The sequence below is a fragment of the Crotalus tigris genome, unplaced genomic scaffold (assembly GCF_016545835.1).
Source record: "Crotalus tigris isolate CLP2741 ecotype Arizona unplaced genomic scaffold, ASM1654583v1 scf7180000024167.7108832, whole genome shotgun sequence".
Lineage (NCBI taxonomy): Eukaryota > Metazoa > Chordata > Lepidosauria > Squamata > Viperidae > Crotalus > Crotalus tigris.
This window is the reverse complement of record NW_024100417.1, coordinates 2,600,217-2,626,308: the sequence shown is the minus strand read 5'-3', so window position 1 is coordinate 2,626,308 and position 26,092 is coordinate 2,600,217. Positions and strand designations below refer to the sequence as shown.

General features: G+C 41.1%; 1 protein-coding gene across 4 annotated transcripts; it reads right to left on the bottom strand.

Annotated features, from left to right (window-relative positions):
- Positions 1-613: 613 nt before the first annotated feature.
- Positions 614-13,039, bottom strand: GPR61 (G protein-coupled receptor 61). 4 transcript variants are annotated; one of them, XM_039323417.1, is made up of 4 exons: positions 12,957-13,039; positions 11,247-11,370; positions 10,606-10,729; positions 614-2,492 (listed from the first exon to the last, which is right to left on the bottom strand). In XM_039323417.1, exon 4 carries the CDS (start codon positions 2,112-2,114, stop codon positions 750-752), a length of 1,365 nt encoding a protein of 454 aa, XP_039179351.1. In that variant the 5' UTR covers positions 2,115-2,492; positions 10,606-10,729; positions 11,247-11,370; positions 12,957-13,039; the 3' UTR covers positions 614-749. The 4 variants fall into 4 exon arrangements, with proteins under 4 accessions (XP_039179351.1, XP_039179352.1, XP_039179353.1 ...); XM_039323418.1 differs by lacking the exon at positions 12,957-13,039 and adding an exon at positions 12,889-12,956; XM_039323419.1 differs by lacking the exon at positions 10,606-10,729.
- Positions 13,040-26,092: the final 13,053 nt, after the last annotated feature.

The window sequence follows — 26,092 nt, the reverse complement described above, 5'->3', positions numbered from 1 at the left end:
GTTCTAATCTATTTCTGACATTGGCCAGAATCCGTCTACATTGAACCAAGTGGTTTATTTTATTTTGGCTTAGCGTAACAACAGAATCCAGCCACTGAGATCATCCATGGCTTGTTTACTTTTAACTACAGAGGAAGCTTCCTGTGACTTGTTTAGATTTGTTGACTTCTTTAATAGTAAGACAATGTAATCCTTCAGAACAGGAGAATGTGGAACTGTAAAATGTATTCCCACCACATAGTCAGTTGTTCATCCAGTTATTGCTTTTACCTATCCCTGAGCCTTTTTGTAGCTCAGTCATGCCTAGCCCAAATAACAGGGAGCCCTCTCATTTATAATCCTACATGTCAAAGACAGCTTTGATTAGAAGGTGGATGGAAGGAGTCCAGAGCAGAAGATAACAATTACTACAGGAGGGAGGGAAGAAATGAAGGAACAAACAAACGAAAGAAAGAAGAAAATGTTCGGAATAGTGATGTTTCTAACTGCAAAGGTTAGGAATGAGTTGATGGGGTGGGTGAGCAAGTCAAAATTAAATGAAATTAATTGGATACTAATAGCAGCTGATTTTGTGTGTGTGGGTTTGCTTGAGCAACACGTTGGAGAGAAAGGGTTCCAATTGCCATGGTGTATTTATTAAATACTCCCCCATATACAAACATACACATTCTTCCTCAGCTGCTATATTCTGCATTTCACACATCGATAAATCAAGATTGTCAAGTGCAAAAAAGAAGAAAGAAACCTAGCTACAGCTCAGGCTTCGGTGAATGTGCTACTCTGATGTAGTTATCAGAGGCAGTGATATCGCTGTTCATGTGCTGCTCCAGGAACTCTGAGGTCTCTTCTGCAATTTGCCCTGGGATCCGGAAATCAATGGTAGCTTGGTCCCTTTTGGGGCTAGGCTGGGTAAGAACATTTCTGGCCTCAGGGTGGCAACCTGTCCCTTGCAGGAATTGCAAGAAGTTCTCCTCAATGGAGCCTTCTCTGCTGGGTAACCTGAGATCCTCCTCTGGTGGTTGCTTGAAAAAACAGGTGAGGTGCTTGCTGAGCTCTCCTCTGATCTGTCGGTTGAGGCATCCATAGAAGAAAGGATTAGATGTGAAACAAAAATAACCAATCCAAGTGACCACATTCTCCGTCTGCTGGCCAGGAAAATGGGAGCTCAGCACTGAGTAGAGATGGAAGGAGAAATAGGGCAACCAGCAGAAGAGAAATTGTCCCCCCACTGCTAGGAGGATGATGACAGCCTTTCCACCCCCAAACGTCCTCTGGGGGGTAGTTCGAGGGGCTCCTGAGCTAGTCACCATTGTGGATCTACTACTAAGAGATTCTGACCTTTGCCGTGGGGTATCTATCCAAGTGGGGAGTGGACCATGGTGCATAGCAGCTACTCTGGCCACTTTAAACATATTACAGTAGACCACCAAAATAATGGAGACCGGCAGGAGGAAGTAGAAAAGAGCAAAGAAAATCACAAAAAACTTGCAGTAGGCACTTCGGCTCCACTGCAAGGAACAGGTTTGTCCATTGTAGGCTAGGGATCTACTGATACGGTCTTGGGAAAGCCATCCCAGAAGAGGGATGATGGACATAACTACTGCCTTGATCCAGACACCAACCAGGACACAAACCACCAGGCTTACAGTCATTTTGACCTCATAGCGCATGGGGTGCACCACATAGTAGTAGCGCTCGATATTAATAGCTGAGATTGAAAGGATACACATGGTGATGAAGCAAACACTCAGGAAGAGATAGGTATGACATATGGCATCCTCAAAGACTGTGCCATCAAAGAAAGTTGAGCTGGATAGCATGGCTAGAGGCATTAGGGTAATAGCAGCCAAAAGATCCACCAAGCAGAGGTGGAACACAAAAACAAACTTCCTCAGTGCTGGGGTTTTGATAATGACTGTCATAATTGCTACATTGCTCACAATAGCTGTTAAATCAATCAAAAGCATGAAGAAGAGACCCACAGACTCAGAGGCCACATCTCTGGGCTTGGTGTCTAGGCTAGAATTGAGAAGCATAGAACTTTGGGATGTCTGAAGCAGTTTTCTGATCCTGGAAGGATTCCGTACCCACGGGGTGGGAAGAGAAGGCTCCATGGAGATTAGCTCCTCCCTTTACAAGTCCATCATCCATCCTATTCTGGGTCCCCAGAAAGTAATCAGAGAGAATCAAGAGAGATGGTGGTGCACAAGCAGCCACTAGCCATATCGTTTGCCAACATTCCAGTCCAGAAGGTCTTTGGGGCTACTTATACCTTCCAGTACCACTCAGTTCTCTGAGCCATTATAATTAGGGGCTATGCTTAATTCAGCAAATCTGTTTCATCTTGATTGTATGTCATAGGATATAATAGCATGGCAGTGTAGAAAATCCATGGGACCCGGTCTGATTATGAAGAATAGTCCCTTCCTTGCTAAGTGTATAAGGCTTTACCGCATCTTGCAACATGCTGTTTCCGAGGCAAATATTTGTACCTGAAAGAAATACATATATATTTACAGATTAAACACTGTGTCAACCAAAAGCTGTTCTACTGGCAGAGTTACATTTGGGGCTGACTGAAATGGGCAGTTTTGCTTTTAAAGCAGATTTTCCTTTTCAGGGGAGCTATTTGGGTAATTGCTGTGGAAGTCAGGCCCTTTGAACTTTCTGGAAAATGATGAGGGTGGTCTGTTTCAGGGGGACTTAACAGTGGATGCTCCCAAGAAAAGAGAGTGAGATTCTGAGTTCATCCCCCAGCCTACTGAGGGTTGAGTCCTAAATGAGAATGTGCATCTAACCATACATTTATCATGCATAAAAACAGAGTTTAAGGTGAATTGTTTCTGAATAGGAGATTTTTATTTTATTTTTATTTTATACATTCCCATCCCATTTTTTTCCAGGTTAATAATGTGAAGAATGCAGGAGATATCTCAGCAGTGGAAAGATGGGGTAGAAGAGAGTAGAAATCCCAGTGGGGATGATCACTAGCAACTGAGAGAGGAATATATTTAAAAGACAGAAGAGATATATAGCAGAGCAGCGTTCTGTTTGGCTCTCTCCTATTTTAGTCAGCTCTCTGAGGGTAATTACCACATGCTATGATTGCAGATGAAAGAGCTAGCCTTGTGTGCACTACTAGAAGATGGGTAACTACTCTGAATAAAGTGTTGCAAACCTTTTTGAGTACAGAATTGTTGGAAATCAGCAATTACCCTCCTAGAAATATTTTGGGAGATATTAAAACAGGCAGAATATTATATTTCTCCAAAAGGAATAATGGAGAAAAATATTAGGCAGAAACCAGACCCCAGTCTCCTTCCCCCAAGCAGACCAGCTTTTAAAAATGCAGATTTGGGACCACCTATTCATAAACAAAATGCCTTCAGCCATAGCCCCAGAGAAGATTTGAGGTGATGGGATTAGAAAAACAAAGACTCCAAGGACAGGAACATGACCTTTAGGACATAATAGGATTAACCCACCATCATTAGAATATCATAAGGACACACCCAAGCTCAAGTCAAAGTACATTGTACAGGAACAGGAACAATCTCAAATACAAAGCCCAAAGAAGGTATAAAAACCCACCCATTCCCAACTCCATTTTGTCAGCTGTCCCAGAACTGCATGCTGTTGCTCTTCTGCTCTTCAACAAACAAACCTTCTTTCCAAATAGCCTTCATTTTTATTTCCAGTGCCTTAGCCTCCATTTTGTTTACTCCCAGTTTGGAACTGGACCTGAAGTTTTTTCTTTCAACAGCATCAATTATGACTGCAAGAATTGAGATCCATTAAATCTTACTGACCAGAAAACTTCTTCAAAGATGATAAAAGCCTTTTCCTGGGGTTTGGTTAATGATACACTATGTTTACTATTAGTATACAGCCCACTTTCCTAAACAAGCTGACTGTGGTGGACTCAACAGAATTCCATGATAAGCATTTTTAAAATGTATGTTGGGACTGTCCTTATTCAAGAAGCTTTAAATTTCATGTGATAGCCATAGGTTTGTTTCATCAAACAAAGAAATAAGGCAGGGAATATCCTTGGCTGTTTTTCTTTTAGACTTAGGGCAAATAGTTCAGATACTGCAAAGCAAGAATTACAGTTGCTTGCTATCATAATGCGGCCATTATCTGGTGATGAATGTTAAGAGTCAGCTCTTAATATATTGTTCTATTTTTATAGGAAAGGAATCGTTACAAAGACAATTTGTCTCCACAGTCTTTGGAAGCTCTTGAGTGAAGATCCTGTCAAGACCTTTGTTCTATGTAGTGGTGAAACAAAATGGACCACTGAGAAGATCATTCTTAAGAACCCTCTTAGTGTTCTGGAGCAAAATTTTCTGGGATAACACTGGGTAGTAAAATGATATGAGAGATAGCTAGAAGGTGAATAGTAGCTTGCCATTAATTGATCATGTATATAATTTTGCTTTCCATTGCATCCTCGAGTAGTTACCCGAGGGAACTTTTTAGAGTGATTAAAAAGTTATATACCTGTAAAACATGCTAGAGACCTCCAGAACCTCCTGTGACAGATCTGCAAAGGCACTTTGGTGATAAGTGTCATTCATCTTCATGCCAATTTTAACATGGTTTTAATATTGAGGTATAAAGTTCATCACTTGACTTAATCATATGGAACCATTTTCAACATCCGAGGCAGAAGACATGGACAAAATGCTAATATGTATCCTCTTGAACCCTGCCAGTCTTGATTTTTTTAAAAAAATCCAAAGAAGGGTGACTAAGTGGATCCACAGAGTGGTGAATATGTCTTTCTGTGATCTAGTGATAGCAGCTGGTTGCCTATCCTCTTCTAAATAAGCCCTCCTTAGGTCTAAGGATTATTCCAACTATTGCTGATACATATGTCCTTTGCTAAGGCAACATGCTTGAGAGGGTGATGTCAGCATTGCTTTATATATTCTTAGAAGAAATTGATTACATTGATTCTTTTAAATGAAATTTAGGCATGGTTGGGGACAGAATCAGCCTAAGTGACCTTGACAGATGATTTCCTGCAAGAGAAAGACAGAGGGAATATGACTGATTGATCCTGCTTTGTTTTCAGTATGTAGTTTCGATCTCATTGATCAAGGTTATGCCTGGGAACTGGGAGTGCTGTATTATAGTGGTTCATTTCCTATTTTTAGTGTTGATCTCAGAAATTAGCTACTGCAGGGGTGTCAAACTCGCAACGTCATGTGACTGTCGCGACGTATCACAACTTTTTTTGCCATTGCTGGCAATAGGGGCGGGCACGGTTTCGTTATGATGCATCCGGCCCGCGGGCCGGCAGTTTGACACCCCTGAGCTACTGTTTGTGCTACCTCAAGGTTTTATGTTGTCCAAAATAGTAATTAACATTAACATATTTTGAGATGTTGAGTTATCACTATGCTGTGGATACTCAATTCTAGTTAGTTTCAAAAGTTATTCAAATCATTTTTTTCAACTTTGCACAAGCAAAGAATTTTATTAGCTTTCATTAAAGGAACTCCACTTTTTCAGGTCTCCATCTGAGCTTGAAAAACAGATGGAGCTGCTCTAAGAGTAACATTAACTTTAATGAGTGGATTCTTTAAAACAACAATATTTATTTCAGGTTAGAAAAAAATCAGACTACTTTAATATATAGCAAGGAAGTGATTCAGTCATGCCAGATCCAAAGTGCTTCTTCCAAAGTACACAGAGTCCTAATATAAACTATCTGAATAATAGACTGCATATTTTGAATTAGTATTTGGACAAGATGATGAGAGGGTTGAAGGCCAACAAACAAGACAGAAACTATCCAGGTAAATGATCCCTGGAAGTGGAGATTCTTCCTGTCCTAAATGGGATGTCACTTCTAGAGTTCCTAGATAGGGAAAGACAGTTTCTGTTGTTCATGTACTGGTCACCTCAAGTATAGATTACTGTAACTGTGTTTCATCCAAAAGTCGTAGTTGATGCAAAATATGGTGGCCACAGGAAATTACGTTGTAACCTTAGCGTGAGAGGGCAAAATACAAATGCAACTGCTGTTAGGAAGATTAGAAGGTGCTTCTTTATAACTTTTCCTTTCATTTTTACTATTTCTTTCTTTATATTTTTTTAAATTACTTATTATTTTTCTTTACTTTTCTTTTTTATTTCAAAATTTTGTTTCTTTGTAAAAAATTTTTTAATAAAAATTACACATGCACAAAATATAATAGTCATGTTATTGAAGGAGACATGCAGATATTCATATATTATACCTCTGTTGAAGCAATTGTACTGGCTGCCAATTATTTACTTGTTGCAGGATCCGATCTGAGTCAGTCACCAGAACCAAAGGTTTATTTTTTCAAGCTTTTGGGCTCATGCTGGGAACTTCTCTCTCTCCAGAATATGTGCACTGGGCTGTTCTACATGTTGTACTTATATGGTGCCTGGTTGTGTATAGTTCTTAATTAGGGTGTTGGGGGTGGCTATTAAGTCATTATTTATTTATTAAAGTGATTTTTATTTATATCCCACCTTTATTATTTTTAGAAATAACTCTAAGTGGCAAACATCCAACACACCTTCCTCTTCCTATTTTCCCCACAACAACAACTTTGTGAGGTGAGTTGGGCTGAGAGTGACTGGTCCAAGGTTATTTGGCTGGCTTTCATAGCTGAGGAAGGATTTGAACTCACAGTCTCCTGCTTTCCTGCTTTTTTGGCTCAGCCGCAACTGACTAGACCAATTTGGCTCTCAGTTAGCTCACAATCCAGATTCAATGTTTTACTTCTGCATAAAATAGTCAAAGCCAGCGGTTGTCAACCAGTGGGTCGCGACCCCTTTGGGGGTCGAATGACCGTTTCACAGGGGTCAGCTAAGACAGGGCTTTTCCTCCCCCCCTACCTCTCCCCCCAAGGCGTCACCTTCCTCCCCCCTCCTTCACAGCTCACTTGCTTGTTGAAATTGAAAACAACCTGCTTGGCGACGGCCTGCAGGAACCCTACTGAGGGTGCGCGAAGAGCGCAGGCTCAGAGTGAGGCCCCACCCTCCCCAGGGACTCATTGTGCAGGATCCGTGTCACCTTTCCTCCCCTCTTCTTACTTCAGAAGCAAGCGTGAGCCTGAAGGGGGCAGAGCCATCCACTCACAGGTAGCTGTTTGAGACCGCTTGCGTTGCGGCTCTGAGAGCCAACCTCACAACTGCCCCCTTCTTTTCCGCCTTCTCTCTCTCTCTCTGTTGCGGCCTCACTCTCTTCCATTTTTTCCCCCTCCCACGAGCTTGCGATAGCCCTCATAGCCCTCACGTTGCCTCCCGGGGCTCAAGGCTTTTCCCCCTCTCCCCAAGGTGCCCGGCTTTACGGAGGGGAAAGCAAAGCAGCCAGATGGCGCGCACCCTCCCGGAGGACTCATCCCACGGCAGCAGGTGGGAATCGAGGCCCACATTTGTTTTGCTGATGCTGATCAGAACGGTGACTCGGGGCCAGCCGTGGGCGGGGAGGGCTGCTCCCTTGCTCCAGGCTCGCTAAGCTCAGCTCTCTGCTCCCCACTCCCGATACCGATCGAAGTGGCCACAATGGTGCCGCACACTCAGTAGCCACCCCCCACCCAGCACTCATTGGCCACTATGTGCTACCTGTCAGGCGTAGCGCAGTCTCAGGCTGTGGCGGCGGCACCTCGTTGGCTCAGGCTGGCTGACCATGATAGGCATCTGATGGTGATTCGGGGTACTGAGCTCCGATACCAATCAAACATTCCAATGCCCACATGGTGGGAAACCGATCTGGGCACCGCAGCAGAAGCCACAAGCTGTGGGGGATCCCTGCCGCCGCCGCCAGAGCCAGCTACAACAGAGCACCAGCCAGTTGCTTCAACCAGGCGCTGGCAGGCTCAGGATACCCCACCCATTGGTGACGTTGCCGCCCCATGTTCCATGATGCCAGGGAATCCCTGCCCCGCCGGAGCCAGCCACAATGGAGTGCCAACCATCTGCTCTAACCAGGCGCCGACGGGCAGTCCTAGGGTGCGCCGGAGTCCTGCATGCCGCTTGGTAGGCTGCTGTCAGCTTCAAGGTCACACAGGTAGCCCTCGACCACTCCCCTCCCCACCTCCAAATCGATCCCCGATCGGAGAGAGAGAGAGGGAGGGAGGAAGGAGGAGAAAGGGAGGGAGAGAGAGAAAGAGGGAGAGAGAAATAGAGAGGAAGAGAGGGAGAGATGGAGAGAGAGAGAGGGAGAAAGAAATAGAAATAGGGAGAAAGAGAAAGGGAGAGAGAGGGAGAGAGAGAGAGAAAGAGAGAAAGAGAAAGGGAGAGAGAGGGAGAGAGAAATAGAGAAGAAGAGAGAAGGGGAGAGAGAAAGAGAGGGAAAGCGGGAGAAAGAAAGGGAGAGAGAGGGGGAAGGGAGAGAGAGAGGGAGAGAGAAAGAGAGGGAGAAAGAAATAAAGAGGAAGAGAGAGAAAGGGAGAGAGAGGGGTAGAGAGAAAGAAAGAGAAAGAGAGAGAGAGATTAAATTAGTAACACGGTTCTTAAGTGAATCTGGTTTCCCCACTAACTTTGCTAGTCAGAAGGTTGCAAAAGGTGATCACATGACCCTGGAACAATGTGACCATCATAAATATGAATCGGTTGCCAAGCACCCGAATGTAAATCACATGACCCTGGGGATGCTGCAACGGTCATAAGTGTGAAAAATGGTCATAAGTCACTTTTTTCAATGCCGTTGTAACTTTGAACAGTCACTAAGCAAACTGTTGTAAGTCAAGGACTAATTTTATGGATTGAGGGTCACCACAACATGAGGAACTGTATTAACTGTATTCCTAACTGCATTAGGAAGGTTGAGAACCACTGGTCTAAGCGATGCTTTTTCATGATAGATCTGGTTCAATCTACTTGACAAGGTTCTACCTTGACATGATCTCTGCATAATTTCCTTGCTGAAATCCATAAGGCACCAGCAGCTATATCACTGAGGAATCAATCTTTTCACCAAAACATTCACTAAGTCAATGTTACGGAAGAATTGGTCTTTTCCTTTTTCCCTTTTAATTAATGTGATTTATATTGTTTTAATTTATTGTGTATGATTACGTTGTTTTCCTTATTGAGAAATCACTTTTGAAGATAATTATGCAGAAAGCTAAATACTGTAGTACACAAATAGTAATGTGATTGCAAATATTTATATCTTAATAATCTGTTTGAGTTCAAATTACAGTTAAGTTAAACACTATTGCATAAAATATGCTAGCTATGTTTACACATAACATTAGAATATAAACCTTGGTGCATCGGCAACAATGGCTATATTCGCACATTGCCTTAAACCAACCAAAACACCCCCATTATGTTTTAGCAGCATGTGTAATTCCAGCAAAGGCCCTGGGAACATGGGTTTCTTTTAAATGACAATGCTTTCAATACCACTTTCCCTAGAATAATTTCCATACAATTCCCTGTTTAGTTGATTGGCAGTTTCCTGCTCCACTGTGGAGTTTTTTTTGGGAAAGCGTTAGGGGATTTTAGTGTATTTCACAATTTACCTGGTTCAGTTTCAGATGATAGTACAGGTCGTATTTAATACCATTCATTCAATGGCTGTTCAAAGTTACGATGCTGCTGCAGCAGAACAAATGGTAGATATGAACAATGGAAGATTGAAATCCTCAAAGAGCAACAGCCTTGGGGACTCTATTGCCAACCAAGATCTTGCTAACTCATTATCTGTTGCCAAATGATCATGTAAGGATTTAATTTTCAGAATTTAGTAAAATCTTCCCCCTTTTAACTGCATCTATGTAAGCTGGCAGGCTGCAACAAGTGCCTGCTAAAAATGCAATAGTTTCATGCTGTAAGTGTTGATTTAGAAACTTCAAGCCTCTGTCAGAATTTCCTTCAGCAATTTTCTCTTTCTTTCAGATTGTTATTGAAGGATGAATGAATTTTTCTCGGTTGTAAGGATTTTCTTAATGTACCTTCGCAATTCTGAGAAGGCCAAACCAGTCAATGGGTTTTGCATATAATATTTCAGTAAAATGATCCTCTCATAGATACAATGGAACCCGGCAGAAAATTGAAAAAGAGAAAATCCTCTAACTCTTTGCTCATTAGAGCCTTTATGTTTGTAAGAGAAATATCACATCTTTTTAAAGGGAAAGGATTTGAATTTGTGTGTTCCAAATTATGGAACTTGGTTGTACAGGCTATATTTTAACTTTGGTACATTATGGTATATGGTATCGGAAGATGACTAGCAGGATCCAAGAAGTATAAAAACAAAATAAATTAAGAGATATGAGATTTCATCCAGCTGAGGTGAAAGGCTTTTTTAATCATTCCAGATAAACTCCTGCCAGGGATTTCTGATCTAAGAGATTCTTGTTATCCATACACTCACAATGTCCACCTGGAACATGACAAGATAAAAGCTGCCTTGTCTTCCTATTGATTCAGTATTAGCTAGGAGTGATCCCCTTGGATTTCAGAAATAAAGATTTCCCTGCTCTTTTGAACTGGAGGTCCCATTGACTGATACACAACAAGGCATAGAAGCATTTCTGAAATCCAATTTCCAGAAGAAGATGTAATTCAGAACAAGCTAATTATGGGGCACACATACAGCTTACTTACATTTATTGTTTGAAGCCAACTGAACACCAGGAAATTAGAAGAAATGAGTAAGTCACTATGATGAAATTATGGTCAGGCTGATATCCCCAGTGAGAATGATACCAATACATTTTTCTTTAAACATCTGCAATTAGAGGACATAGCACGGATAGTGCAAGTTAGCTGATTAACCATAGCACAAACTTCTGCCACAGACTTGTTAATTATTATGGGCCTGAGACCTTTGCACAATATCCTGAAGGTTGCATTCTAAAAAGTGGCTGGGCCAGGAACCTAGAGCATGTTTGAGAGGGTACCTAGAGATTTAAGGTGTAAAATGAGTAACTTAAATTCCAGTAAGGCTTAAGGTTCTAATTTTGCTTCTTAATTATTGCCTTCTCCAATCCTCCAATAGAAAAACGGGCCAATGTTTTTGGCCTCACCTATTCTTGGCATTCCTGCTCTGTCATGTTAGTTCCCAAGCACAGTAGTGAGACTATGCAACTTAGCATGACTAGCAGGCAAAACAACACCTCTTACAAGAATAGACAGCTTTGGTGCATGAGATAATGCGGACTTTCTTTTCTACTTGATCCTCCCGTGCATTTGGGTTGCTTATGGCCCGTATCAAACCTGAAGAATCTGCAGAGGGCACAACTTACCCACTTGAGTTGCTCTGAAGTAGACAACTTCTGACCGGTCATCTTGCTTTCAAGAAGGTCCATGCTGCTGTCCTGGAAATATTTCTTTCCACTCCAGTTCAACAAATATGTTTGGAGTACAGCACTGGTGGGAAGTAAAACAAAACAAAACAAAACAAAACAAAACAAAAGCAAAGTGTGACTTCAGCTTGGCCCTGGATAATATTAGCTTATTCAGTTTTATTTGGCTCCATCCATTTCTTCTGGCCCAGTGGCCAAAATCTAGTCAGCTCTAGCAGTATCCCTAAATGGAGCAGAAATCGATTCTGGCCTCTAGTTGGACCCTCTGGCACTCTTCTGGGACTTCCCAAAAGTCACTATTTGAGCACTTATTTAGATGTTTCCCCCATGTAGCTTCTTCCTCTCTCCATCTCTTCACCCAAAACTCTCAATCAAGCAGCTCTTTTTATAGACAGGGATGGAAGCAGGGACATTCTCCTTATTCCCCCTGGCAGCTCTACCTCCAACTTCTCCCTCATCTCACCAGATGAAGATGATTTCTTTCATTTAGTGTTCCTTCAAAAGAAACAAACACCCACAAAGTATTTATCTTTTCTATGAACAGGAGAGTTTTTCCTATTCCCTATATTTCATAATTCCTCATGAACAAATATATGCTTCTTGATTATTTATTTACAAATCAAAACTATAGCCCATCCCACTCATAACAAGGCATACAGTCAAAAACAATCCAGACCAGAAAAAGGCGTAACCAGGAATGAAAATACAACACATATAAATACAAATTTCCCACAGTGTCACGTTCTTTCTAACCTGAGGAAAAATTCAAATCTTCAAATCCAGGTCTTAAAGAAGGGCAGGATTGGGGCAATTCGATTATCCAGGTGACACAGAGGACAGATGCCATGACAGAAAAGACATGCCACCCATCTCGTCTCAGATGGCCTCGTTTTAAAGATGGGACCCAAAGCATGCCACTGTTAGACTTGACTGGATGGTTCCAATACTATAGCCTCCAACTGCTGAACATTCTTACTGGCAACTCTCCTCATCTATCAGCAGTCATACATATAAGGTAAATAACGGTCTTCAAGAAACACCCACTCTCATATACAAGCTCAAATCCTGTTCACGTGGATTTCCTCCACTGTCCTGCCTCCAGCCTTGTGAGAAAAAGAGTCCCCCAAAAGCTGTACTTTCAATTCTTTCTTCTGCTCCTTTCCATCTGAAATGAATGGACACGTCCTGCCCTGGCTGAAATGCCATTACTCTTGCTCACTGTTCCTGCTCAAGAAACCTTACCCTAGGTGGCTACTACTGCCAGTGTAGTACTTGGAGACCAGCAGTAAAGAAGCAGGCCTCAGCTTATGTCAGAAGGGAGAAGAATAAGTAGCCTGAATGGAGAAAGGAATAGAACAGGTTGGTCTTGCTCATTTCTTTGCTCTACTGCTAGAAAAATTTGCTCCCAGCATCACATGCAAAAGGAATCCTCCCCAAATAGCTTATGCTCTCATTGCTCTCTTCATGGTCCTGTACTTATCTCTGCCTCAGCATCTCTGGGAGAATGGACTGGCTACTAACCTACAGAAAGCATATACACACAATCACCTGGATGATGGGAAAGCACTAGTAATATTCTAACCCAGATGCCTGCAAGTTGCTGTCTGGCCACAACTGACTCGCCTCTCTGCTCCCAGTTCCAGTTCATACCTTCCCTGTGTAGACTTCCAGCATACTGGATATCTCCTGCTTCTCTTCCACTGTAACTGATGCACAGATCCACTGCAGTGAAGGGTGAGAGGCAGCCAGGAGAGTCTGGGGAGAGTCTCAGCTTCTGGGTCCTAGATGCCTCCTGATTTCCAATCCAGTCCTGTAATTTCTCCTGTGCACAGCCCAGTATGCTACAAGTGGTAGGGCAAGAAAAACGTCAGCCCTTAAAATGAAGACATGTTCAGGATGATTAAACCACTCTGATCCAGCTCTAAAACATCAGGAATTAAATGAAGAGAATGTTGATTAAAATACTTCTGTGAAGTTTACCTCCATTTACTTTCTTCCAGATTTCAGAATCAAGATTTCCCTTCTCTTTTGAAAAGATCAGGGAAAAGCATAACAAAAAAATAATAATAAATAGTAAAAACGTGAAAATAGCTTGCTCTATAAAACCCAAGGTTTTCCATATGGGGGAACTAGCTGGAGCTTTTTAAAAAAGGCTCTGAGTTTTGTTTTTTTACTACCATAATAAGCAGGACTGGTTGCGACTTCCCTTTCTGCCCCACAGAAGGGCTCCAGCCTCCCATATCTCTGTGTGAAATAAACATGCAATTGGTAGTCCCTTCTAGGTTACAGCTGCTGCTTCCTGACAGCGGTTCACTCAAGTACAGCCCTGCATCAAGCCAAACCAGGTCAATAGTTAAGTGCCTTTAAATTGCCACATTTCTTCCAGTCACGACTGGGCCATGCTGGCTGAACAAAGCCAGCATCTGAAAAGCTTTAGAGGTAGCTTCCCTCCCCCCTTTTTGTGTTGCCTTTGTGTATTTCTAGCACAGTGGAATATGGCAACACCTTAAATCGGAGGTCTGCAACCTTGACAATTTTTAGACTTGTGGATTTCAGCTCCCAGAATTCCTCAGCCAGCTATGCTGGCTAAGGAATTCTGGGAGCTGAAATCCACAAGTCTAAAAGTTGTCAAGGTTGCAGACCCCTGCCTTAAATCATCTAGAGAACTGTATGACCCAGTCTCTCCAGTTCAGCTGGCTTCAAATAGATATTCCCTAATCCCTCTCACTTCTCATGCCTTTTGGAAAAGCTATGCTCCCCAGTTGAAACTTGTTATGCTTCCCCCCCATACTGCACAATGTCAAGCAATCTTTATAAACCTAATGTCCCCTTTATAAGAATGATGGCTTTTGTTTTTATATAATGGTTTTTTTTAACTTTGGGAGGCTGCTCAGAGTTGTTTTGGATAGTTTAGAACAAGGGTTCCCAACCCCTGGTCTGTGGACTGGTACTGGGCTGCAGCATGCCAGCAACCGGTTCACACAAACAAGCAAAGCTCCACCCACGGGATGCAGGCAGCACACAAAACCATGCCCCTACCGGTCTGCGGAAAAACTTCTCTCCACAGAACCAGTCCCTGGTGCCCAAAAGGTTGGGGACCTCTGGTCTAGAAGGCCAATAAGTAAATAAATCATAGGAATTGAAATCCTAGACATCTGGAGGGACCAGCTTGAAGAAATTGGCTTCTTTCCAGGGCAGGCCTCAGGCAGAGTTGCATCTATAATAAAAGTTAAATAAAAATGAAATTACAGTTGACTGCTTTGATTTCAGTTGAAAGCAGAGAAATTACTCAGATATGTTATTAGAAATTGCAGGGGGTTTAAGGTCATATTATGGTACCATCAGATTAATTCAATTCAAAGATGAATTATTAACTTATTTAAAAAGTAATGTTATTCTATCAATGACTGCTTTTCATCCAATGCAGGTTAATAACATTGATTGCACTAATTTGTACTAGTTTGCACAGAGCAGTTGGTGGTCCAGATACACAACCAGTGCTTTTTTTGTAAAAAAAAAAAAAAAGTGCCAGAACTCACACATGTCATACAACCCGCCTTGCCTACCCTACAAGGTTCCATTCAAAAAAGGTGCCGGAACTCCGTTCTGGGCATTCTATGTCAAAAAAAAGCCCTGTATACAACTAACTAACTAACTAACTAACTAACTAACTATATATATATATATATATCAGTAAAAAAGGAAGCGATCACCAGGAAATAAAACACCAAGGTTTTAATAAATAAAATCAAGCTTTCGATGGCTAACATCTGCCATCATCGTCAGGATACAAGCCAGCTAGTGAGGAAACCTGCTTATAAGCATAGCCACACCTAAACTCTACGCATGGACCTTGTAACAGGTCCAAGCCAACTAATCCTTACTTCACTTACAGCCTTCAGTGATTCTTTCTTTTAGCTCTTACTTACATCCACCTAGCTTTCAATGGCTAGCACCTGCCATCATTGTCAGAATACAAGCTAGCTAGTGAGGAAACCTGCTTATAAGCATAGCCACGCCTAAACTCCAAGCATGGACCTTGTAACAGGTCCAAGCCGACTAATCCTTGCTTCACTTACAGCCTTCAGTGATTCTTTCTTATAGCTCTTACTTACATCCACACAACCACCCACTTCCCCCCCTCCCTTTAGTTCCTGAGTCATATAGGCAATGTGTGTTTCTCAAAATTAAAGGGTCCTCTGCACTATTGAGTTGATTCCTCTTCCTGTGTTCCTCGGGACGTTTCTCTTCCACTCCTCTGGCACGCATCATACTCATTTGCATTCTTCAATCCTGTCACTCCTTCAATCCCCCCACAATCCTTGCCACCAATCTCATCCACACTTTTATTTCCCCCCACTGTTCCCAGCATATCGCATCCTCCGTGCTCCTCCTTCGTGCCATCCGGTGCAACTCTCAATCCGGTTGCCTCTCTTTCAGTCTTCCGTAACGCCGCTCTCTGGGAGCGCATGACCACCCCCATAATGGGGTGGCTGTAAGTATTGATCTTCTGTACATCCATTGAAGGCATGTCTCTGTCTCGGTGGCTCTGATCGGTGTGGCCGCATAGCAAAGGTGTTATTCTGCCGTCGCTCGTAGTAGGTGTTGCCTTTTTTGAATTCCTATCCATTTCCAAGGCACCAGCGACCAGGTGCGTTGTAGCGGGGGCACCATTGGGGACAGTGGAGCCGATATGGTCACTGGGGTAGCGAGTTTGTTTTGTGTTAATTGGGACACTTGTTGTTCTTATTCTTGAGTATTGGGTACAATGCAAGGAGGTGTCTGGAGCATCCGAGGATGGGCCACTAATATCAATAAATTTCTTAATTAACGGCGGATGTACACACGAATCGTTAACTAAAGGGGGTCTAGATTGTAGATGTCTCTCTTCTTTGTTGCCAGTTTCATCTAATGGACACCCAGAGTTTTTGTTACTCAGATGTTTTTTCCCAGGTCGTCTACGCATTTCCCACGCCTTCATGGTCTGATATGCTGGGCGTAGGTCCACATGTCGATTGATTGACATGCTGTCTGAAAACCAGGCTTCTTTGAGTAACCTACCACTCTTGGAGGTGTCACTGGCAACCACCCTTACGTCGTCAAAATTAAATTTATGACCAAACTCCTCCATGTGAGTCAGTATTTGGGAGTATTGCTCACCTCTTCTTATTGCCAGCTTGTGTTCCTGCATTCTTGTTCTGACCCTTTTGGAAGTTTCTCCCACATAATTGCCTGGGCAGTCATTACAGTTAATCCTGTAAATGACTCCAGATCTCTCAACTATGGGGAGTGGGTCCTTTGGTCTCATAATGCAGGAATGCAACGTCCGGTCAGGTCTATGTGCAACCCTTACACCACTATTGGCACAGAGACAGAGACATGCCTTCAATGGATGTACAGAAGATCAATACTTACAGCCGCCCCATTATGGGGGTGGTCACGCGCTCCCGGAGAGCGGCGTTACAGAAAACTGAAAGAGAGGCAACCGGATTGAGAGTTGCACCGGATGGCACGAAGGAGGAGCACGGAGGATGCGATACTCTGGGAACAGTGGGGGGAAATAAAAGTGTGGATGAGATTGGTGGCAAGGATTGTGGGGGGACTGAAGGAGTGACAGGATTGAAGAATGCAAAAGAGTATGATGAGTGCCGGAGGAGTGGAGGAGAGAAACGTCCCGAGGAACACAGGAAGAGGAATCAACTCAATAGTGCAGAGGACCCTTTAATTTTGAGAAACACACATTGCCTATATGACTCAGGAACTAAAAGGAGGGAGGAAGTGGGTGGTTGTGTGAATGTAAGTAAGAGCTATAAGAAAGAATCACTGAAGGGTGTAAGTGAAGCAAGAATTAGTCGGCTTGGACCTGTTACAAGGTCCATGCGTAGAGTTTAGGCGTGGCTATGCTTATAAGCAGGTTTCCTCACTAGCTAGCTTGTATTCTGACAATGATGGCAGGTGCTAGCCATTGAAAAATGTAAGTAAGAGCTAAAAGAAAGAATCACTGAAGGCTGTAAGTGAAGTAAGGATTAGTTGGCTTGGACCTGTTACAAGGTCCATGCGTAGAGTTTAGGTGTGGCTATGCTTATAAGCAGGTTTCCTCACTAGCTGGCTTGTATCCTGACGATGATGGCAGATGTTAGCCATCGAAAGCTTGATTTTATTTATTAAAACCTTGGTGTTTTATTTCCTGGTGATCGCTTCCTTTTTTACTGAAATGTATGTACCCAGGAATCGCTATTCTTCAATTTTTAATGTAAATTTTTTATATATATATATATATATATATATATATATATATATATATATATATATATATATATATATATATTAGGACAGGTTTGTTTCCTGACTCATACTAGAATCAATGCTTATGAAACTTTCAATTTTGGAAATGTACAGCAATATGGACTCCTTCCATGATTTCAGCACAGCACAAAACACCAAAACACCTCGTAATACAGAGTTTACCGTATCAGTTAAGAGGCAAAGTGTTGGTGGGCCATGAAACAAGTACAGGGTGCAACTCATATTATTATAGCAGACATAGGAGCCTGTAGGGGATGGCAAATGATCTGATTTGCATTATTGCATCATGTGACTGACGTTCTTCTCATCATTGCCTCCACTTTGAAACTCTTTCACGAGGTCCTGAAGACCTGGTTTTGCCAACAGGCCTGGAGAACCTACAGTGGGATGGAGCCCATCAAGTGGCTTATTTAATTGACTGATTGTTATCGCCCAACAGTGGGGTGGAGTGGGGTTATTGCTTTTCATTGTTTTTATATTGGGTTTTTATCTCTGTCAGTCATCCAGAATCACTGAGTCAGTTGAGCAGCCACATAAATTTTCTTAAATAAATAAATTGTAATTATGTCATGCATCATAACAAAAAAAAAATCACCCTGCAAATGTTGAGAAGGATGTGATTTGTGGCTTCTAGAGGACCTCTGGAATGGCAGACCTTCACATAGACACTTAGAAGCAGAAGGCAGAAGGAACAGAACAATCTTTCAGGTCATCAAGACTTAGTTTTCCTACTGCAAGACTTATATCTTAAAATACACCATGTAAGATGAGAGTACCTCTGAACGCTTGAGAAATAATTGCACTGTTGTATCTTAAAAGCATCACTTGACCTAACATTCAAAGCAAGTGGTGCAATATAGATAGATTTCAACCTCAGAAACACTAATTTTAGAATGAAATGTATAGCAGTATGATCGTAGCCTATTTACCTACAGGTAAGGATTACAATGTAAAGCTTTCAGAGCAGGGCAATGTTTTTCTTCTGTCAGAAACACTTTACTTAGGCTCAGCAGACTTTCCCAGACAATACTCACAACACTGTGTGATAAATATAGCTTTGTTTCTCACACAAACCTCACGACTTCTTGGGAGGCTACAATTTAGTTCTTAATATATAGCAGAGGTACAGCTTGTTAGATTTCCTCATCAGAAGTGCTTATTCATATGATTAGTACAGGGGTAGGCAACCTTGGCTCTTTTATGACTCGTGGACTTCAACTCCCAGAATTCCATGCTGGCTCAGGAATTCTGGGAGTTGAAGTCCACAAGTCATAAAAGAGCCAAGGTTGCCTACCCCTGGATTAGTATATCGAGGCCTTGTTTCTCAAGGCTCGGCAGGAACTCACAATGAGTCTAAAACATGGGGTGGAGTTTAAATATGGAACACCAATCTGTTTTTTCCTAAGGGCTTTCTCTCAGCATGTCATGCAAGCACAGACACCGTATTGCCTACTAATGGCAAGATAAACCAGTCACATCTACAAAATAGGATGCAACCGATCAAAACTCATTCTGCCACACTCTTAAGCAATCAATCCTGGACTGGTTTCCTCTCCATTTCAGTGTACTGCTTTCTTATTTCCTGGATCTTGGTTTGCTGATGGAGAAATAGGTCCCATCTGTTTTGACTTTAACCATTCTGGAGACTGGAAGAAAGACAATGATAATGGAACGTTATGGGCCTTTTCCTGGTGTTGAGTTAAATTGCTCTCGGGAGTTGACAGAAAACAATAGTGGCATGGTCACTATTGTCAGTCTGTCTCGCATCTTACACCACTGTTCCCAGTCACTGCAATCAATTTCCTTCTATTAATGTGGGCTACCATATCTCAGATTTTATCCACTTTCTTGCTGCCTTTGGACAGTGTCAGAATACTGGGGGAAACACTACATTGACATTAGTACAGCTAAGAATGTCACAAGCTTGGGAGGGGGACATTGCGGACATGTAGCTAAGGTTTGGAGAAAGCAATTGATGATTGAACTGATATGGAATGATGCATCCTCCTCCTGACCTCTTGATTCCTTACAACTAAGAAAGAAAAAAAGTAGGGCAAAGACTAATTACTATTGTTGTTGATGGCCTGCAAGTATAGCAAATCCCACTTTTTAAGACCTTATAGTTGCAAGTGAACAGCTTGCTGATCCATCAGCCGTAGTTTGTTAACTTCCATCATTGTATTGACTAGTGTCAGAAGAATAATTTGGGGTTCCAATTCGAGCTGGGATTGCATAAGAATAAATAAAAATGAAAGATAGCTGTGAGGAAAGGAGAAATATTTATTCCCCAAAGCAAAGGGGTCTGCTTTGGGGACAGCTGCAAAGAAATGGGGTACAATGAGATTGTTTTATAGGGGAGCTTGTCCTAAATTGGAAGTGCATACATGCTGATTCTAGAGTGACACTTGAGGAGTGTGTGTGTGTGTGTGTGTGTGTGTGTGTGTGTGTGTACAGTGTAGGTATATGTCATCTATGAGTTTTATTCTTGTGAACATGCAGTTCTGCTGGAAGACCAATTTAATTAACTCTATTGTGTTTACAAAACTTATCCTTTGATATATGGATTAGTTCTAGGTAATTTATTTGGGGGGGGGGTTGAGAAAGTTTGATTAAAACATTTCCCCCCATTTGCTATTTTGCTTGGTTAACTTAGTTTCAGCATGACTGTCAATTATCTAGTGAAGACGCTGATTCTCAGTGCATTGTGGATTCTGTTAATGTTGTAAGGGAAGATGGAAACAGTATAAAGAATAAAATATATTTTGATATAAAATTTCCCACACTAGGATACCATGTCACTTTGTAGCTTATCATAACGATTTGATTCACCCAACATATTAAGACATAGTTTGACTTTTAGCTTAGCCATGCTTTCTATTTTTGCAGAGATAGATTTGTATCTATTTTGCCGACTCCGTATCTAATGAATGATGCAGTAGCCATCAATGGCAAATTGCATTTTGAACTACATTTCTCTTAATTAATTCATAACAAAGTTATTTCTACTTCACAGAGAAGTCTGTTGTGGATTATTTTAGTTAGATAGTTAGATATAAATAAATAAATAAATAAATAAATAAATAAATAAATAAATAAATAATGTGATGGTAACAAATGTGCCAGTTCCTCCATTTATGAGAATAGGTGAATCACCTTGTTTTTCCTCACTCCATCCTTGTCAGAGTTTAAAAGACAGACAACTCAAAGTAGTCAAATTCTAAAGAATGCTGTTGTGATTGCAGCTGACTTTCAGGCTTAAATACACAAACCACCTATTCAGAGTAAGGGTTAGCTTTGATCACCCGTAGACTTAGATTTCTTCCTCTGCTATACAGAACAGCTTTGAACAACAGGCAACAGTCAGGTGGATTTTTTTTTCTTTAGAAGCTTCTTTTGATATGTTATAATGAAGTCAAACTTTTCATAGCTTTTGACAGAGTGCTTCATTTGTAGAGGACCAAGACTTTGTAATATAATCAGAGAAATTTCTATTAAGTAATGTGCAGGTAGTAATATACTGTGATTTGAACAGTTCTCCAATTTATCTCCTCAAGCACTGAAGGTTGATATTTTTAAATTAAAAAGATTGATGCTATTTGTCTTTTATATGATTGGTATAATCCAGTGGTGGTGAACCTGTGGCACGAGTATCAGAGGCAGCACTCGGAGCCCTCTCTGTAAGCACACATGCTATTGCCCCAGCCTTGCCTCCACCCATGACCCCTCCTCACCAGCAGCCTCCATGTAGGAGAGTTGCCCCTGAGCGTGGCCCACACTGAGCAGCACAGCCAAGAACATGGCAGCCAGGCAGCATAGACAAGACTCTGCCCTCATGCCCCAACACACACTGTTGATGCTGCGGGGCATGGACAGAGGGCATGGCCGCCATGGTGCTGCTGGGCTGCCTGGGCGATCTGTGGCGGGCCCTGGAGGCGGTGAGTGGCCCTGTGGGCAGGCAGGGGCGGGGCAGGGCAGGGGTGGGGCAGGGGGTGGGGCAGGGGTGGGACCAGTTTTGGGGCACTCGGTCTCTAAAAGGTTCACCATCGCTGGTATAATCCTCTAGTCACATGCTTCTAGCTATATAGCCAGGAAGTAGTAGTATACAAATTACTAGACAACGAATGACCCGTTGGGTCATCCTTTGAGAGAAAGGGAGTTCGGATGTCCCCCCTTCTCTTTTCACACAGAATAATTAGGCTAATGATATATTTTTACTCCAATGCTGCATATTGCTCCTATCTCCTCAGAAAAGTGTTTATAACATATACCTGCAGAGATGCTGCAACAGCCAGGACTTTGCAAATAAAACTGGTCTGAACATGGATTTTTTTATGCATTCTTTAAGTTAGCAAATTTGAGGAGCCTTGATTCAAAAAGTGTTGTAGTATAATGCACAGGGAAGGGAAATGAATTCTGACTTCCTACCAGTTTCTCCATTGACTTTGTTTGTAGGAAGCTGACAGAGAGTATTGGAAATCACAGTCACATAACCCGGGGACCCTGCATGAACTTCATGGAAATTTCAATTCCACAGGAGTAATGAGTCCTGAATTTTATTTTTATTTTTTTTATTGAAAATTTTTAAAATTTTACAAAAAAGTTCCCTTCCCCAAACCCTCCCAACCCACCCCAACCCCCCCCCAACCTTCCCAGAGCTGAATACAGGCTTAATTAAGATTTAAAAGAAAATTTTTTAAACACAAATAAACCATATACAAATTTGGTTACAATAGTTAAACAAATTATAAAATACTTTAACACCAATATTTGAAAAAACAGAATATTCTTTGAATATTCCACCATATCTTAATCCAAAAAGCTTTTATATTTTTGCATAACCTCCAAATATGATAATAAATAGCATCCAAGCAACCACATCTCCAACATTTAGGCTGCAAGTTTGAATACATACGAGACATTTTTTGTGGATCAAGGTGCCATCTGTAAAAGAGTCCTGAATTTTTTTATACTTTCTTTAAGTTAGCAGATTTTAGGTACCTTGAATCAAACGTTGTACTGATATAATACACTAACTAATGAGCTAACCAAAGGGAACAAACAGACAGGAAAATTTTAGTAAATAGATTTCAACTTTTACTTTTTTTTAGTGAGAGTCAATTTAGGGTTGTGATTTAGGCTGTAATCTAGAAACTGGGAGACTGTGAGTTTTAGTCTCTCTAATGATCACTTGATTTTTGAAGCCCTGTTCTGGTTGCTTTAACACACTTATTTTATTCGAAATTTAAAATTATAGTTTGTAATGTATATTACAAATTAAATTCCCATGAAAAATTATTGGATATATCCCTATCCAACTAAGGCTCATCTTATATTGTTACTCCAATATTTTTAAGAATGCTCAGTAACAAATATGTATTTCCCTGCAGTTTTAGCTATCTCTGCTATAACAGATTAACTGATCAGAAATTATAAAGCATTTTTAAACAATTTGTGGGGGGCAGTGTTTTTATGTTTTATAAATGTATATATATTTTCTGAAACAGCTCTTTAAAGCAGCTTTCAATCCAAAATTAAATTAATCTTCCAGTTTTAGCAATGCAAAAGATATAAACAGCCAGTTTGCCGTTGTGCCCAGAGTAAAAAAATGACAATAAAGGTTATTTTATCTTATCTAGTTAAGATAACTAAAAATGAGGAGACCATGAGGTTTAGTCTTGCCTTAGGCACAAAGTTAGTTGAATGATCTTGGGCCAGTCACTCTCTTTCAGCCCTAGGAAGCAGGCAATGGCAAACCATATCTGAAATCTTGCTAAGAAAATTACAAAGATTTGTCCAGGAGTCAACACTGACTTAAAGGCACCAAAAATAAATAAATAAATGATTAAGATTTTAAGAGTTAATGTGTTAAAAAAGAGTGCTGAACCTATTGAGGGAATTAAGGGATAGCCAATGAAGCTGAAATTGTATCTGATAAAATATGATTCCAATGCATCATATTAATAATGACTGGTTGCTCCATGCTGAATCCACCAAAGTTTCCAATGCTTTTAAAGGAAAATTCATGTTAAGCACCTTTCAGTTATCATTTACAGCCAGGTAATGTGCCATCTTGCAGTGTGATACTTTCATATTATGTTCTCTGTCTCTGGAGACTCATGACGTTTCATCCAGAAGTTGCAATCCTATTTGCCATTTGTACTGCTTTAAGGAATCAGCCACATGGCATCGTCTAAAGGCCTTGGATAGCGACTTGGTAGCAGACACTTGGCTTCAGCCACCTGTCTAGCAGCAACTGAGATTTAGGTCACCTATCTAGTAGCTCTGAGCTCCAGATGGCTGTGCAGGCTGCAGCTATTGCCCCATTGTCGGCTGTCTTGGCAAGACTAATTATTTCAAAGTATTTCACTCCAGTCTGTGTAAGACTACTGTATCCGTGCTGTGAAAAATTGAAGATTTTAATTAGTTTTCTGTATCTCTTTGCTACTCTGTTGGCTGGACTTTTACAGGTAGCCCTAAACTACTAGGTTTAATATATAGAGACAACTTGCTGGCCAGCCTACCCACACATAGTTCCTAAAGAAATTAGACCACCAGTAAGCAATTCATCAATGTTCATAGAAAACAATTTTCATCAGACACAAATATGAAACTAAGAAAGCAAACCAAATAAAACAATGTAACTGAAGAACTGAATTACTGATTGGAAACCATTAAAAATCTCCTCCCTGCTTCTGTGTTGGACCTGCTAACTCCATCATTCTCTTATCTAAGTAGTCTTCCTCTCCCACCAGCAACCCAAACCATCACTCCCTTCCTGCAGAGAAAGGCAAAAAAAAACACAAAATAACTTAATTATGGCTGTAAACGGGCCAGTACTTGCCACTTCCATGAAGATACAACCTGTGTTAGCCAAAGCCATCTAGAATTCAACTACTCATGGCTTAATATACAGATTATGTAAACCCACAAAATATCTTGGAAGTTCCTGAATGCAGTGATGGTGATTTCTAATACTTGGGTAGGCTGAAAATGAGGAGCAATCAATGTAGATATTGTCTTTTCTTTACTCAAAGAAGTCAGTTTATCCATCTCAGCAAGATCTGTCAGTCTTACCAACCATTCCTCCATACTGGGAAGTGCCAATTCCTTCCAAATTTGTGCATAATAATCTTGTCATAGTAATCATATATTGAAATAGTCTTCCATGACTCTTTTCCAACTGTCAGTCCTAAAAGGAAAAGGCCTGGCTTCAATATAATTTTTTTAAAAAAAATAATTCCTATGTTTCATTGTATATGAATCCACTTTTTTTAAGCTTTTTTATATATTCACTAAGCACGATAGAGTGCCATACACATTTCCAACATATATTTGAAGTGCTTTTATACATTCCAGATAATTTCTTTGGCTTCCTGTTCCAACAGTACATTATTTTATAAAAACTCTCCTTAAGATCACAATGAAATGTATATTTTAACCCTTTAACTAAATATTTTCCCATTGATTCATCTCTGTGTAACAACCAAAATTCTTAGCCCCACTTTATCATACGTTCTTTGACCTGTTCTTCCTCTGTTTCAAAATACAGGTAGTCCTCGACTTATGGCCACAACTGAGCCCCAAATTTCTGTTGTTAAGTGAGACATCTGTTAAGTGAATTTTCCCCTATTTTACCATATTTCTTGTCACAGTTATTAAGTGAATCACTGCAGTTGTTAAGTGAATCACAGCATCTGTTAAATGAATTACTGCAGTCCTTAAGTTAGTTAACAACACTGTTGTTGTTAAGTGAATCTGGTTTCCCCATGGACTTTGCTTGCAAAAGGTGATCACATGACTCCGGAACACAGCAACAGCCATAAATATGAACCAGTTGCCAAATATCTTAATTTTAATCACGTGACTGTGGGGATGCTGCAATTGTCATAAGGGTGAAAAACGGTCATAAGTCATTTTTTTGAGTGCCGTTGTAACTTTGAAAGGTCACTAAATGAACTAAGTTGAGACCTACTTTTACCTTTTTTCAGATTTCTAATAATCCATGTATTTAGACTTGGGGAAGAAAGCTTAGCAGTTTTTGCTTCTCCCTGGTACAGGGTTAGGCAACCTTGGCTCTTTTATGACTCGTGGACTTCAACTCCCAGAATTCCTGCTATGCTGGCTCAGGAATTCTGGGAGTTGAAGTCCACGAGTCATAAAAGAGCCAAGGTTGCCTACCCCTGCCCTAGTAGGTCGTCCTGTGAACTACAATACGATGATTATCATCTTGTAAATACACACCATTAAGTAAGGAAACAAAAGTAGGGCAAACACGGTCTACTTCCATTTGTATAAACTGGGGGTAGCTTTGTGAGGTTAATTAAATTATATTCATTAATCTATCATCATTTCTACCAAGGCTGATCTTGAATAAAAATCACTCCCATTCGTTTTTCTCATGTTACCTGTGTCATGTGCAGTTCCCATTAATGTGGCAGGGGGGAAAAAAGATTTAAAATTGTACTTGCATTCTGACAGAG

Bases quoted from the DNA above. Each gene is read 5' to 3' on its own strand.
- GPR61 (XM_039323417.1), bottom strand. From the start codon at position 2,114: ATGGAGCCTTCTCTTCCCACCCCGTGGGTACGGAATCCTTCCAGGATC.